The following is a 16,984-nucleotide window of genomic DNA, read 5'->3' as shown; positions in this document are numbered from 1 at the left end:
ACACGGGACAGCGGCAGGCAACCGGCTGTGGCGGCGACCGAGGAAAGACGAGGCCTCGGCGACTCACCGGCGCCTGCTAGACGCGCGTCAGTCGGGTCCTCGCGCTCTCTTGCTCGAGTTACGCACTGCCGTTTGTAACAAGGGAGAGAAAGAAAAGTGCGCGGAGGCACGCGCGCACAAACACACGCACGCACCTGTGGTCGTCGTAGGCGGCGGCCAGACAGACGGCACACCACGGACTCAGAGGCGTTGTGCGGACGGCACACTTCCCCCCCGTTGGGGCACGTGGCCGACGGCAGCCGCGACAAGCGCCGAAGGTGCGCCTCTCAAACAATCGGGCCAACGCTCAAATATCCTGGCGCCAGTTGCTCCCTCTTCGCCCGTACGCGCAGTACACTGTAGGTTGCACGCGCGCGGGCGCCGCCGTAGCCACCGGTGCGTAAGCGTTCGACGTGCGCTCGCGTGCCGGTCCGCCGTGACATGGATCGGGGTCCCACTTGGCCACGCGGCCGCCACGTGCGTCGGACATGCGGGCGCTGGTGGTCTGTGTGTGTCTCTACTTCAACCACGCAGTCATGGCCAGCATCGGGTAAGCTGCCTGTCCCTTCGTCACTCAGTGCCAGGGTTCCCGTTTGAAAGGACGGTCTTAGGAGACTAATTATCCGCACGCAGAAGCAGGAACGGGCTGATCGTGGACTTCTCTTGAGTACCTTAGTTGGGAGATGGCCGATCTAAAGCGGCATCCAAAACAGTTTTTAAACTATTCCGGCTGTATGCCGAAATCGCAGTAGTGTTCTAGCAGTTCGCAGGGATGCACAAAATGTAACAAACTTGAATTGCTCGTCCACTGCGACGAGAATCGTGATTGTTCACGGATTCGAGTATTTTACTCTTTGAAGAAGCTGAAGAACGACGGACTCCAATAAGGACGGTATGGGTCGTTCTAACCCTCGTTGACTCGTCTTCCAGGATTGTTTGGAAACGAACAATACGGATTCACTCCCTTTTTTATTAACACGAGTCATATTTCCTTGATGGTCAGCGACAAGGAACGTGTAAGGTGTTGAGAAGACTTGTTTAAAGTGACCTCATGTCATCGACGGTTCGCTTGGACGTTTACTGACTCGTTTTATCGTAACGTTACCGCATGCTCATCACTGCAGTGGCTACATGGAAACGTCCCTTGCGTGATGCGCTTTCATTCATCGAGGATACTACTCTAGACGCGAAGGTAGTAGTGTCAAGGTCACTGACACACACCAAGCATCTCACAGATTGTGTCTTCTCCTGTTTAGTTCTACGTCTTGGTTTCCGCTTTACATGCGGAAGGACGCCGCCGACGAAAAGCCATAGGGAGCCACATAATACGAACTCCAGTTTCTGTCATGACTCGCAACTATACCGACTTGGCGCACTACCGGCCGTATACAGTATATATGTCCCTTTCTGCTGCTCTTATCCGCAAGTTGGACGCAGTGTTGTTCAGACTTCTAGTGCATTATTACTGCGCTCCCGTGTTTGATTTGTTTGAGAACAGAGCAGCGTGAACTGAAGTGTTGGAAAACTTGTAATGCGTGAAGTCGCATATATGTTGCAGGTGATGACAGGAGCCAAGATTGATGGTATATCCTTGCCTATGGTGCGGCTTTGTCCTTCTCCTTGTAAAGCGGCAATCACATAAAATACATATATGATGTATTTGTGGTATTCCCTCGCTCGGTGTTGGCGTGAGTCTTACCAACATCACTTAGACCTGCTTTCTTCCGTAACCACATGAAACGTACTTGGACCGGGATTACAGTGCTGTCATCGCGCACATCAAAATAGACGAGCAAACGCCGGAAGTCCGCTAAGCAAAAGATACGTTACAGAAATGGATTCCGTGTCGAAGCCACTAAATGTATCTGAGCCGCTTGGCTCTGAGGCTCGACCGCTTATTGAGCGACTGTCTTTGATTTGATATACAAAGGCAATCATTGTGTAATGTGTTGCCTTGACAAGACGATCGCTAGTGAAGGTGCTTTTGTTCTATTTGAAAACCACTGGCTTGTGCGAGCGCCTTTGACGTGCATGATGCTGTACGCGTATGTTCGCACGCTCACCGTGTCTTTCCTCTCTTTATGTTACTCTGTTTTACGCCCCCAGCGTAGCCAACCATGGAGACACTATTCTGGTTGATATATCTTCTTTCTTTCTTTCTTCTCTCTCTCTCTCCCTTGGCTAAAAGGCACAAGACATTTCTTGGCTAAGGCTTTCTGTCATTTTAGCGGTCACACATTAGTGGCATATCTGGGTTTGCGCCCAATTCAAAGACCGTGCAGCGAAATTTGCTCACCGATGAAGATATTATAGCTGTTTGTTACGCAGCACGTAACTATTGAACCGGCTATGCTGTCTTTGATCGATAAATAACAGGGTCGGTTTAATGCGTTCTCTTAGCCCGATTCCATTTAATATTATATTTTTATCATTCATCGCTCACGGCCATCCGAGCCTTGTGATAACACAGGGGGAGTGCCGATCGGACCGCTGGCGCATCACAAAGAGGAGAACGCATTGAAATAGATTCGTTGCGTTACTCTGCAGCCAAGGACGGGGCCGATGTCAAGATGGTCCTGCGCACCATCCTCACTTTTATTGAACAGGCAACGCTTCGAGCCGGTATTTCCCCAATTAAACCCAACACCTCAGCACCTCCGTCCGCGAATATGACTCCAGTCAAGAGTGGACGCCGTTACCAAACTTAGAACTAAATAACAGAGGAGTGGAAAAACAGTGCAGTGGAATAGATGTGAAGAACTGACAGTACCGTTGTCCATCGCTCCTTTCTGTCCTGTCTATTGCACGGTCTTCGCTCATAAATTGAATAGAATACATCTCTATCTCTCCCCGGAGAGTCGAAGGTCGACCGTGTTCCTCACGGCTCACATTGTTCTTGTGGCCCAGCGTCCTGTCGAGGTCGAAGAACTTCACCTTGGACGCCGACCGGGAGGTGTCCGAGCGCGAGTTCTGCCGCCAGCACAGGAGGGACCCGAGCGTGCGACGCTTTTGCGTCTCGGAGCCGGCCGTGATCCACACCATCGTGCAAGGCATGCGAAACACGGTTAGCACCTGTCAGGTGCTGTTCAAGTGGGACCCCTGGCAGTGCGACCTGCTGCAGGATCGCAAGAACCTTCTTAAGAAAGGTACACACTGCACGGGACGGCCGGCGCGACGAGTGACGACGAACGCGTGGCTCTGTAGCGAAAATCCGACCTGTCTGTCGCTGTGTTTGCGAGCTTTGTAGGAGGCGACACCGGTATAGGGCAGCAGGTATGCAGAAAATGACCTGATCAACCTCGAGTACTGCGTGGTGTTAAAAGTAGCGTGTACCCAAAGTTACCGCACGCGAACGACCATCCATAGGGGGAAAGAGAACCTAGAATTCTTGTAATGACAAAATTTCTAAATCGGACTTAATGCAAATATCGAATAGAATATCAAATATTTTCGAATTCCTCAACAAAGTGTAATATATTGAGATAGCGTGGAGTCCGTTCGTTAAAAACAAAAACAAAAAAAGAGAGTTTTGTTTATATTATTTGACACACGCATGTAATGCCTTTCGGAACTGGACCTTCTGTGAACTGAGGAGCTTGTAAATGGTAAATTACAGCATCTTGTAAATTATAGCATCAGTTTTCGGTTACCTGACGCCTTATGACAATGACAGTAATGGAACGAAGGAACAGCACATCACCAGGTGCGCATTGAATGTCGTGTCCTTGGAAGGAGAGAAGTGTGATACCACGGTACTGAACGTTAATTTAAAACATCCTAAATGCATTTCATTAAAAATCTTTCTCTCGCTGTCGTAAAGGGCTGCATACATGGTGAGGCTGTCCGAATAATGAATTGACTTGCGTAACTATTAATAATAAATATACATTTGTACGTTACCTGCCTAAAAGCGACGCATTCTCATTGATGTATTGCAAATTATCTGCCCCTTGTGTTCGCTCCGAAGCTGGTGCCTCTGCGCCATAACCGCGGCAGTCCTGCTGAATATTCATTCGGAAATTTTCTCGCTTATTTTTATCTTTCTTGTCTCGAGACGTTTTGTAACCGCGTAATCCCAAGTATATGTCATGCAGGACTCCCGATCTAATGCAAAGCTTTTGACTTTTCCGGGTAGTTGCGGCAAACAGCCCTAGTTTATACTAAATGCGGTTCAGCTGGTAACATCCTTAACAGTGGGCGGAGAAACCAGAATTGTACGAGGCGAATTGCAGGACATTAATTACCTTTATTCAATTACAAGTTTTGCTAATTTTGTAATTTAAAGATAACTTTATTCATTCGGTAACGCTCATTGTATTTCAATTACATTTTTTTCAGGAATAAATGACATGTAACTAGTTCCATTTTTGACGTAACAAGCTGTAACAGGTGACAGAGCTTTCAGCACTTAAATTTGACGGAAACTGCTGTAGAATTCCTGCAGTCTGCAATTGAAACTGTCTTTCTTACGATCAGTGTTCAGCAGCTACACCCGCATTCCCTAAACAAGGCAAGCCCGCAGATTTGCAAACCCGACTCTCCTGAAACTGCGACCGCTGAGCTTATAATTAATTTCTCTTCCTCTTCTGGAAGCCTCTTAACCGGCTTTCATAAGCGATAGGAGCTGTCGCGCAACTCTTCGCTTACAGTGCAGTTTACGACTTCTCTCATATAGACGAAAGTTTTGGCTGTATACGCATACGGGAGCGTCGCATACGTGACTGTTGGATACGTGACTCATATAAACCTATTTTTGATGTTGCTACACGTGAACAACATTTTTTTAGGGCTTAATATAATTCAGCTTTATGTTGATTATTTACGTTAAAGATTTAGCCACGTTTTCAAGGAACGTGAACGTTTGCTGGCGTCCGCTACAATCAATCGTTTAATCCTAATTGGCTAACGAGTGAAGGGCGTCGGAGGGAGGTGCACCATATGTATAAGCCAAAAAATTGAAACAACACTTCTATGGGTCGACAGCGACGACCACTTTATACGCCGATGCCAGGAGATCACCTATGGCGATTTTATTTCTTAAGGCTGCCATTGTTTTACGACCAGCTAAACAACAACAACACTGGTATTGATAAGGGCAAGTATTTCAAAAAGCCCACCTACGTGTTCTGACGCGTAGACCACGCTCTTAAATTACGCGATTATAAATGCTGCAATAACTTATCCAAGACTCCGTACTGTACATACATGACTAGAACTGCTTACTGGAATAAATTGTTATTGCGCCTCCATCGTCTTTTTTTTTGTCTTTATTGTTGTTTTCGTTTACATTCCGTATAGTGCTGCGGCTTTGTCAAGCGCCTGCACTGTGTTTAACATTGTTTTGTATTTTTATTGTATCTGCTTCTGTACTTTCCCCTTCAATTATGCCCACGAGGTTACTGTGGGAACCTGTAAATATAAACAAACAAAATTTTCAGTTTCTCACTGGCCCTATCGGAAGCGCCTTCCCTTAGACCGAGCAACCACGAATCGCTCCGCTTCAAACAGGACGCATGCAAACAGGAGCATCGTGGCTTTGAACAACCACCATCTTGTGCGCAACTTGTTTGTACCTTGCAACACCGACTGATCTTAGGGGCTCGCTATCCTTGCTGTCTTCATGAGAAAACGAGAGAAAATCACCGACGAAAATTTTGAAAAACAATTGTTAGTGAAGATCAAGATCGTATAAGAGCTGCTGTGGACTCACTGAAATATTCATGCCGACTTGTTTTAGTTCCTGCATTTTTGCAATGTTAATAAATACTTATAATGCATAAATAAATTTAAAATGATAAATAAATGTTTCTTTCGTAAAGAGGGCTCTTCTTCCTTTTTCTCCCCCCCTCCCCCCCTGCTTCTTTTTTGTACTGGGCCCAAATTAGCAAACTCCTGTTTTGGCACTTATGCTGACAGTATAACTAAATAACTAAATAAATAAATGAATAAATAAATAAATAAATATTCAGAGGAAAGCAACGTAAACGTAATCTATTACTTTTTACTAATTTCTCAGTTACTTTCCTAGTGCAGTAATTGTATGCTGTAATAAATTACAATATTGAATGAAGTAATTGTAATCGATTATTTTATCACTGTCTAGGGATCTTGGGAAACGTTTCAAGTTTAACCGAGACATTGGCGGTGAATGTCGCAGTGAGGACAGAGGCACATGAGTTGTGAGTGAGTGAGTGAGTGAGTGAGTGAGTGAGTGAGTGAGTGAGTGAGTGAGTGAGTGAGTGAGTGAGTGAGTGAGTGAGTGAGTGAGCGAATAAACTTTCATTGGGTGCAGCAAAACGCGATGAAACGCGCACCCGGCTAATCCCACGACGGGACTGACAGGTCTAGTCTCGATCGCGGGCGCGCTGGACGGCCAGGATTTGGTCCTCAAAGACGGGACTTCGCAGGAGCGCGTCCCACTCTTCCTTGGGGAACCTGGGGCCCAACGACCGGCACTCCCAGAGCATGTGAGACAAAGTAGCAGCCTCACCAGGACCACGCAAAAACAGTTCGAGTAAACCTTGGGATATACGCTGTGCGGTCTCCTCGCTTCCACAATGGGCAGACGTAGGTGTGTCGGCCATTCCAACGCGTAAACAGTGATACTTAGCTGGTCACTTGAGCATTCATTACGTTAAAGGATTAAGAAAGACAGAAAGAAAGAAAGAAGAAAAAATACTTTCTGTACATACAGTTTAATTCAAATACAGCTATACGGGCTTCTCGCTAAGCATTCGCACATTTCCTAAAGATAGTTATGATATTTCTTAATAATATTATGCAAGATATTCACGGGTCTTTCTCGTCGTGACTTATTAGTTCGCTGAGTTCATAATTTTGGATTCTTGAATTCTCTCTCTATAGGTTCAATTTCGGTATCATTTCGCGTCGAATATTTCAGATAATTCAGAATCATGTTAAGCTCATTCCTGAATTTTCAGTAGGAAACCACGAAGAGGTTCTAAGTCGTCTATTACGGGCTTAAAGCTAACGTCATTTAATGCTAAGGTGCTACTCCATGCTCTTATCCTATTCTTTTCCTCGTGTAACTGCATTAATGTAAACAAATAGGATGGGACTTTTTAAGAATCCAACCAGGAGACAAGGTGAAAAAAAGAAAAAAAGAAAACGCCCGCGATGAGTTGTGCGGAGGCTCTCTTTTGAATCAGCCACCTCGAAATTTCGCCTTGTTTATTCTTCCAAGTCAAGTCTAAAAGGGCATACACGGCGCACCTCGGAGGCGGTCAGAAGAGACAATGCGGTGGAATCCGCCGGTTGTGACCACCCTCAATGAACACGGGTAAAGCACTATAGATATACATATACAAACACGAGAGCGCCATAGTGGCAATCATAGTTTCTGCAAAACACAATGGTCGTCCGGTTAGTTACGAGACTGATTTCTGAAAAAAAAAAAAGCACACTGTTCGACACGCTAAGGGTCATATATCGAATTAAGCTAGCGAGTTTATTCTCTGAAGCACCGGACAAAATGTTGAATTAGAAACAGAAAAAAAAAGAGGGGGAGGGGGGTCACGCCAGAGCTTTCGGCGTCGTTCTCCAAACGCAGTGTACCCGGAGACGGCCTTCGTGTACGCCTTGACGGCGGCCGGCGTGGCGCACAGCGTGGCCCAGGGTTGCCGGACGGGCCGGCTCGGCCACCGCTGCTCGTGCGGCGAGGCCGGCCGCGAGGAGCCGGAGTCCTCGGCGGGCCTGCAGCAGGGCTGGAAGTGGGGCGGCTGCGGGGACAACTACCCGTTCGCGGCCAAGTTCGCCCGGCGGCTGCTCTCGCGGGAGTCCGGCAAGAGGCCGCGCACCCTGCGGAGACCCGTCGACACGCACAACATCATTGTGGGAATCAGGGTGCGTTCTGTATGCGACGTTTCGAGCGACCATTCGAGGTACGCTCTCTCTCTCTCTCTCTCTCTCTCTCTCTCTCTCTCTCTCTCTCTCTCTCTCTCTCCACGAAGCACACGTTGCTGGCTATTTGATCGGTTCTTGTCGTTGCGTCGGTGTCACATTCTGATCGCGCATCGATCCCCCGCCCTTACCAAGGTGCGCATTTTGGTAGGGTTGAATGTAAGCGGGAGTAGTTTTCCGTGGTCCACGAGATTTGGGGGCAAAAAACGTCGCGATTTGTGGGGAAGCCGCAATTATGCAACTATAAATGGACTCACCGCAACGAAAATTGAGTCAGTCGTATGTTAGCAGATTTAAATGTGCTTTTTTTTTTCACTCTTGTTTTTAGGTGGTAGACGTGCTTGAATCTCGTTTATTCGTTTCGATTCTGGGTTCTAAGACGGCCTGTACTGTATATGACAAAAAGAATGTCGTGCAGACAAGACAGCAGTCAGAATGCCTGTACGTTTTGTCGTGAATGAATCCGCCCCGTCGAGTCCGTTACTTTTTTTTCTAACCAAGCAGAGCGGCTTGGGGATTGTCCGTCAGGTAATAGTAGCCACAGTTCCCTGACGGAACACGAACTGCTTGAGCGTAGATGTGTTTGACGCTTATTCGTTTAGTTCCTGCATGATTTTAGCATAATCACCCCTTATAAAAAAAAAAGAAAAAAATACTTTCGGTGCCTTATTTGGAGTAAATGCTATGGACGGGGACACGTAACGCAAGCAAGTATACATCATCGTGATCGCTAATGCCCGGTAATTTACTGATGAACTGCACCCAATTCGGGGAGTTAAAAAGTGGTGTTCGGAGTACAAGCTTTTCCACTGCAGCATCGAGTAGGGAGGGACAGCATCAAATCGAAAATAAACCGTGAGTAGTATAATGAGATTATTAAAGGCAGTGGGAAGAATGGAAAGAAAATGTGGGTAACCTGGTGCTTCGACTATCGATAGATTTTATCGAAGCTGAACTTGATGGAGCCACCGAAAGCGAGAATGGCATGAGGGGCAGTGTAACGGATTGTACAACCTGCAGATCTGGATGGTTAATGTAATGGCCTTACTCTGGGTCGATCGCCTTTCGGGGATACGTTCAATTTTGCATTATGTGGTGCATGTGGCACGACGCCTCAGTGGAGCGACTGACCTTCAGCCCGTCCGCTGAAAGTATCTCATAAATTGATCGACCGAGAATAACGCGCTTTATCTCATGCTTCCCTCCAGGGAAGCTTAAGGTAGACAGGCTGGCTCTGGTACGCATAGTTGCACTAAAGACGGCTGGCCTTTGATTGCACCGTGAACGCTGGTGTGTGTGTGTGTGTGTGCGCATGCATCACTTGTTATCCTTTTCTTTTTCTTTCGGCTTTCCTCTCCCCCTGTATAGGGTAGCAAATGAAGCGCAACTCCCTTTTCTTTTCTGTGTTTCTTTCTTTTGAAAAGCGCACCAGTGCACTGCATGGTGGCTTTCTGTGAGGCTGACGGTGACCAAGGTAATTGAATAAAAGCCCGAGAAGGGGCGCTCGCAAGTGCCAGCGTTAGTATAGTGGACCGAAGTGCGCCGCTAAGTGCTCCTTTTTCGTATTTTTTGTAAAGCGTTATTTTTTCTTCTCTCTTTTGTTTCTTTGATCTTATTTTCCCTTTTTAATCCTTCGGCCTAAGTATATATTAGAACACTACTCGCCCGTTACAGAGAGTACGGCCACAAGTTCAGTCCGGTTCAGTGCATGTGTCTGTGTGTCATCGCCTCAGCTGCCTCTGCTACGAAATCTGTAAAACCGCGACCGGAGTAGCGAGACCTCGCGTTGCCTACAGGACGCGCAGCTGCAGGGTCATTGGCGCGCTGTCTCGCACCCGCCTGCAGACGCTGAGGCACGGCATCCGGCCCGTCTGCAAGTGCCACGGCGTGTCCGGCTCGTGCTCGCTCAAGACCTGCTGGCGGGAGCTGGCGCCCTTTCCCGAGGTGGCTCGGCGGCTGAAGCGCAAGTACGTCCGCGCCGTGCCGGCCGAGATCGAGAACAAGCCGGAGTTCGCCGCCACCGACGTGGTGGCCAAGCCGCGCAAGGTGCCGGCCGCCACGGCGGGCACGACGCAGCGGCCCAAGTGGCTGGCCGCCGTCACGGCCCGGCTGCGGAGGCTGGGCAGGGACCGGCTCGTCTACCTGGAGAAGTCGCCCTCCTTCTGCGAGCCGAACCCGCTGACCGGCAGCGGCATGGCGGGTCGGCGGTGTCGCGACCCGGACCACTGCGACAGGGTGTGCTGCGGCAGGGAGCACCGCAGCTTCACCGAGGTCGTCTACGAGACCTGCCAGTGCCGCATGGTGTGGTGCTGCAAGCTGGAGTGCAAGACTTGCGAGAACGTCACCACAGCGTACGCCTGCTCGTGAAACGCGCCGTGCGCGGGATTCCCGTTTGCGTGTGTGAGTGTGTCAAGTGGGAGACGCGTGTGCGTCAAGATCGTCCGAGTTGTCGGACGGTATACGTTAGAAGCGCGATTGATCCGACTGTTGGAAGTTTGTTGGAAACTTGTTGGATGCGGCTGTTGGCACTGTTCGCATACATGTCGGCTAGGTTGGTTTTGGCGCAGGTGTGTCTCGCGCGTTTCAGCCGCGCGCTAGACAAGTTGGCGACGTCGACCTCCTATGTGCTGCATTCCCGCAGAGAAACTTAGTGGGTTGTAGTGACGGAGACTTTTGAAATGAGATTTTTTTTCCCCTTTAGAACTTGAATCATTTCTTTTAGAATCGTGAATCACAACACCGAACTTGCCAATACGCAGTAATCAATTCGTAGCGCGATGTCTTGCGGCATGCTTTCGGTTTCTGAAAATGCCACTTTATGGGACGATCGGCCGCGGAGAGACAGTTGCGGAATTTTCCTGACCCACGAAGACACGAGACGAATACCAGACGCGGAAATCCACGCGATCTTACTTTAATGGGAAATTCGCATTGGCAATGGCGCGTATTCAAGCTGCAAGATCACGCTAGAGCATCCCATTGCGACTTTATGCATGGTGGGGGCCTGCATTTTTGAAACCGTACACACTTATTTTAAAAAAGAAAGCTTGGAGACACAAACGATTAATTCTTGGAACCAAGTGGTTCTCTATAACGGCCACCCAAATTTAATTATGAGGTCTTACGTGCCAAAAAACGATGATCTGATTATGAGGAACGCCGCATAGGGGGGCGGGGGGGGGGGGTATTCCGGAAATTTGGACCACCTGGAGTTTTAACGAGCACCTAAATCTAACTACAGGGGTGTTTCCGCATTTCACCCCCATCGAAATGACACCGCAGTGGCCGGGATACAGCGGCGACTTCGACAAGTGGTTCAGTGTCATGTATAAGCCAAAATCGCTGGCGATGCAAATACGGTTGCAGAAGACTTCAGGATATTTCAGCGTAACATTACAGCTTTAACACTAACCGCTGCCGCTTGTAGACGCGTCGTATGCGCATGCGCAAGGCGGTACGCACTCTGCTAAAGCGTCTCACTTTCTGCGCGTGTGCAAACATTCAGAAAGATAGTGCAGATGTATATAGTACGTATAGCGCGACACAACACAATACTGTTTTTACTATAGTGTTTGCAATATAGCCTGGCGCTAAACTTTATTTGCGCCTTGAGTAACGTCGTAAAACTAAATGAGTGCAAAATTTGCATAAACGATGCGCCACACGTCCTCGCCGCCGTTCGTATCGTCTTCAAAATTTGATAAAGGGGACTTATCTGTGTCTTCGCGTTCCAGAACGCGCTCATAGTTCCTCCTCTAAACCATTATATGCATGCAGCGAATCGCGCTCTGCTTAAACGTGCTAATCGCCGGTGCCATCGCTGTGCGTTATTTTCTTCCCTATCACTCGTGAACTGTTTTTTTTTACTTGTATACGATTTGTGCACCCTCGAGGTCTGTATGTTTGAGAATTTGTACTCACGAAGGTGCACGCGACTCCGGTTTTTCGTAGCCTTGTCATTCCTGCGAGCAGCGTACCGAGCTGGACTCCGTTGCAGCTGGAATTTGTTTCCATGTTTTCGACGCATATTTTAAAATCCCAGCTACCTCGTTCCTTGAAGTACAGTGACTAAGTACAGTTCTAAGGCCTGAGTAGGACAGGTCTCCGGGGCTTGATAATGCTTGGCATGCGTGCTCATATGTGCGAGACTCCTCACCTATGAACGCCCGCACTGTGACGCAACGTGCATAATTGTGAACTGGTGCTCTTATTTCTGCGTTTTATTTGGTAAGTAATTGAAGGTTTTCGCGCCGAAGATGAAAGTGTACTGGTTTTCTTATCTTCAGGCTACACAATGTTATATGTTCTTTTAAATATTGGCATGAAGGAATGTTTACCTATACAGTCGAGTGATAGCTAGGCGTTCTGTTCTCGGGAGTGCGCTTATCTTGCGTGGTACGTGGAAAAATTAAACTCCCCCCCCCCATCCCTGTTGGGGCATTCACGTTCTTCGTTCGCTTACGTAGCTTGTTGATAACAACAGTAAACTAGCTTAGCACCTGCATAAAGGTGACAACAAAGCGACGCAAGTTTTTCATAGCTGCTAGGGATGACAACGCCGATCCATAAAAAAAGCACTTCATATATAAAGCTCACATGGCTCGAATGCAGATATATAGATAATAAAATGGTCGTGTCCCATCGCACTGCAATATGAATAAAATGGTATTTAAGTTAGAGTGATCATCGCGTGTATCGTTCACCTGTAGTCTTTCTCTATCCGGTTTTTCTTAGCTGTTTATTTCGCTTTAATGTTCGTTTTTAATTGCATGGCTTTTCGTACTTCATTGGAATTTCGTAGTGTTTGTTCAATGGAGGAAGACCATCCTTTGACTGAAAATCCAACTTACTTTCCACGCCAGACCATACGCACCAAATAATGACGTCACTGTTTGACGTCATCGGTTCACGTTTCTCGAGGATATTTGTCCTTTGTTTTGTCGACTTATCAGGTTGCCAAGCTGAATTTTCTTGTTTTCTCGAACGCGACATATAAGTTCTTGTTCTCATGCTTCTTAATATTCGTAACCCAAATAGACGTTCCCTATAGTTTTTACCATTTGTGACGTTACACAGCGTTGCCATGAAAGTTTGCGAGTCGAGGACTCGCTCATCCTTCCCTTTTAAGACGTGGTTTGGTGCAACAAGCTTGCGCGGTAGTTAAACAGCGAGTTGTTCAGAACTGTAAATTACTTATCCACTGTCAGTAAATACAAGGAAAAGAAGAACTTGGTTAAAACACGTTGGCGGGCCAGTTGGTTAGAATCCATGATAGAGTGTATAAGCGCGGCTGAACGAGGGCGTAGAAAGAAACAGATACACAGAGACAGTGCTTCTCTGTGTATCTGTTTCTTTATACGTCCTCTTTCAGTTGCGCTTATACAATCTATCATGGAGGAGAAGAAAAGACGACGCTTCCGTTTGGTACGAATGTTTCTTCTAAGATGGCTTGTCCGTGCCCTATCATTGGTGTACAGATTTTCAGCTTCAAAGTACCACTTGAACAACTTGGCTATCTATAGTCAGTTACAGGTCATAAACACAGCGAAAATGACCCTCAACGGCAACACGTAGACATGTGCCAGTGACTTATAGTGCAATTGAGCAGGTGCTGTGTCGCCGCCATCCCCATACCATCGCGCGGTTACCAGCAAAGGCTTCACGCGATATACGAGGACAAATGCAGGCTAGTGATTTCCTAGGGCCCAGGGACAAAAACAGGGACGCAATCCGAGCCACGAAGGGATCCGCAGTTATGCTTGCGCCAGTCAGGCCATATATAAGGTGTCCCAGCTAACGTTAGCCAAGCTCTTAGAGAGAGATAGAGATAGAGAGAGAGAGAGGACAAGACACGGTACAAGATACAATTTTAAGACCTACGCTGGTCGGTCGTCAGTCTTCTTGTGACCAAGCACCGTAGGCCTTATAACTTTATCTTTCACTGTTCTTTTTTTCGTTGAATAGCTTGGCTAGTATTAGTTGGGACACATGGCATAAACGTTCTTTGGCCTTTTTTTTCCACTCATATGGGCTTGGTCTGTTTGTTTATTTGTAGACTTTTATTTTTATTTTATATTTACTTTTTTTTATCTAACTTGTCCTATTCAGGTCAATTCAACTACCCAATTTGAGGTAGGAAGCCCTCCAGGGCTGGTACCTTCAGCTTTAGTTACTCTTTACTTCTTTGTCTCTCTCATCCCGCGGGTGATTTGGTTGTTTTTACGCTATGTACAAGCGATGCCCACATTACAGAGCTTTAGATTGGGGCACCCAAGCGCTGCGTTACGCCAACCCTATTGTAGGCCTTTTGCGTTCTTATGTACGCTCCTCAGTTTGCGTCCCCCGATGCCTGAACACCCTAATCTAAAACTATTAACTCGGCGTTTCGTAGTACTTTTCGAAATACTGCGATCTGCGCCTTCCTGCTTGCGCTCCTGGGGGATAGCGAGGGAGCTCATTGGATGCCTGATGTTGGCTAATACCTCCTCGCGAACCCTTTCTTTTAAGTGCCTCCGTATTACCAATAGTCCCTTTATGCTTAAAGACTCTGGTATTACCTTGCGTTTGTTTGAGCTATGAGCTGTCTTCGTCTTGACACTCGCCGACCGGGTTGTTTGTGGTTGTGGTGCATAGCGGTGTCGCGACGGGCTCATTGTTGCTCGAACAGTACAGTATGCAGTATACAGTGTACAGTATATACAGTATGCAGTATACAGTACAGTATAGGTGGTGTACAAAATCTAAAGTCTATGACGGCTTCGGCAATCTCTTCTGCCACATGCAGCCGGCAAAAGCACAGCCTTTGAGATCTGCACCCGTTATCCAGAGAGCTCCGTCGTTGGGGCATTGGTTTGGACACTACCAAATACATTCCCCAGCGACGACTCTCTCTGGGCAGCCGAAACTGATCTCGAAGCCCGTGTTTTTGCTAACTGCATGCGCCGGAAATAATTGCGTAAGTGGAATCAAGACTTTGACGCCACGTTTCGGATATCACCAATGTGGCGGGTGTCTCTCCTCATTCCCGTGCAACAAGTAAGGAACTATGGAACTGCGGAGGGATGGAGAGGAAGCACAGCATGCTTTTGGACCTCTTCCGAATTTTTATTCTGTTGATGATTACAGCTTTACTGCTTGACGTAACATTTCATACTCCGAACATCAGTTATGAAGGAGGAAACGGGCTAAACGTGTCAATTTGTTTGGTCCTTCATCCGTTCGCGGTGAGCGGCATATATTCCATCACGCCGAGACTTGTGACGTCGGAGGCGCGCTATATTTATACTAGCGGGGATACCTTGAGCAGCGCAGAACAATGCGCCGTAGCCGAAGGAGGATAGCAGCTGTGGCGTGCCGGATGGGAGGCAGTGAGGTGCAGACGCGTTCCCTTCTAAAGCTATGCACAAGATTGCGCAGTCGTATAAAGTATCGGATAAGATACAATTATAAGCTTGTGAGTGAGTTTAAATGGACACTAAAGAGAAAAATAAAATAATCTGAACTGTATTAACAAATAACCTTTGTACAATACAAAAAAGCAATCTTTCTACGAAATGAAGCTCGGTAATTCAGCAAAGACGCAAAAAAAGAAGAAAGAAAATGAGGGTCGACGCCAGCTTCAAGTTCTCGCACCAGCTCGCTCTGACGTGACGTCATGGATTTTGACTGTTCGAGCCTAGTTATATTTTTATCGGCGAACGCGGATTACATTGAATCTTAAGAGCCAAAGAAGGAATTTAGCGACCGTCGACAACTTTCACGGAGCCGGCCACAAGGGCGCAAGTACGAGAAAATAATTTACGATCCTTGAAATCACACTGACGTATGTAGCCTCTGAGGTTTTACCGCGAAATTAGAAAAGTGCAACTTTGACATTATTTTCTTTCGGGATAATCAACCAGTTGCTGTTAAGCTAATGAAAATAGAGTTTCGAAATAATACTTTAGCAATGTGAACTAATTTAGTGTTTCCATTTAGTGTCCCTTTAAAGCATCCAGAGAATTGCACGAGTTTTTCGCGGCTTGGGGAATTGAGCGTTTCGAAGTTCTGGCAGGTCATGTGATTATAGTCTGCAAACCTGTTGCAAACTTCAGAGTGCTGTTCTCAGTAACTGAATTAAGTAAATGAATCCAAGGGCCACAAAAATTAGGGGTAGAGGCACTTTACCTACAAGTCGCTTTCTATGGAGCCACTGCGCAGAAAGTACGCAGTTCTTTATCGAGAAACCGAGAAACGTCATAGACTCAACTTATGTACAAGAATTTGTGTACTTCGACTAGTCGTTTGTGAATGACAGAATGAATGAATACTTTGTATATATAAAGACGGTGTTCACCATACGCAAACACTGAAGCGATCTTCCAGAAACTTCTGTCAGATGTTTACTTTCATTGAACTGTATATTTAGACGTCTTTGGTTCCTTGTTATGAAAGCGCGAATTCATGAAACTGTGTGAATTGTGCTTAGAATGAGCTGAAATAAAGTAAACTTCTATTTCGAATTTTGTTTTAATCTTAATATGCTTGAAGCTCAAATACTGAGTGCACCTGTCCTCTCTCTGGTTTTTTTTTTCTCCCCACCATTTGCCATGAAAGTTTATTGTAGCGAATCTATACGCCGAATGGATCCGTCAGAGCTATTGTATTTTTTGATAATGCGGCATGACTCTTATATGTACCCATGGAACACAATAAACATACCGTTTTGTTCACCAGAAGGTTAGCTCGCATTCTTTAGGATGCGTGATATTCAAAGGTGCCCATAATACCCACGGTTTCGAATATCGGAGGCGCCAGAAAAGCTTATATTTTTCGTTTTTCCTGTGAGACATTGCAGAAGACTCCGTAAGTGTGTTTTCCCGCACAAAGCTCGTTTCACCTCGCCAAAATGGGCGACTTCAAGATCAAAAACTATAAAAAGCAACTGAGTGTTCTCTTTCCCTTCTCTCTCGTTTTTTTTTTTTTTTTTTTTACCTTCAACAGGAGTTGAGAGTGTGATGCCCAGCGCCTTGGCGAGTGCGATATT

At 46.8% G+C, this 16,984-nt stretch overlaps 1 protein-coding gene across 1 annotated transcript; it reads left to right on the top strand.

Moving 5' to 3' along the window:
- The first annotated feature begins 241 nt into the window (after window positions 1-241).
- LOC126541918 (protein Wnt-9a-like) lies at window positions 242-16,676 on the top strand. Its single transcript, XM_050188884.2, has 4 exons — window positions 242-589; window positions 2,947-3,185; window positions 7,610-7,902; window positions 9,805-16,676. Exons 1-4 carry the CDS (start codon window positions 528-530, stop codon window positions 10,324-10,326), a joined length of 1,116 nt encoding a protein of 371 aa, XP_050044841.1. The 5' UTR covers window positions 242-527; the 3' UTR covers window positions 10,327-16,676.
- The last annotated feature ends 308 nt before the right edge of the window (window positions 16,677-16,984 follow it).

Source organism: Dermacentor andersoni, chromosome 2 (genome assembly GCF_023375885.2).
Source record: "Dermacentor andersoni chromosome 2, qqDerAnde1_hic_scaffold, whole genome shotgun sequence".
NCBI classification, from domain to species: domain Eukaryota; kingdom Metazoa; phylum Arthropoda; class Arachnida; order Ixodida; family Ixodidae; genus Dermacentor; species Dermacentor andersoni.
This window is presented reverse-complemented; position numbering and strand designations above follow the sequence as displayed.

Coding starts and splice junctions, on each gene's coding strand:
- LOC126541918 (XM_050188884.2), top strand. CDS start 528: ATGCGGGCGCTGGTGGTCTGTGTGTGTCTCTACTTCAACCACGCAGTC. Junction 590..2,946: donor GCAGTCATGGCCAGCATCGG/GTAAGCTGCCTG, acceptor CTTGTGGCCCAG/CGTCCTGTCGAGGTCGAAGA. Junction 3,186..7,609: donor CAAGAACCTTCTTAAGAAAG/GTACACACTGCA, acceptor CTCCAAACGCAG/TGTACCCGGAGACGGCCTTC.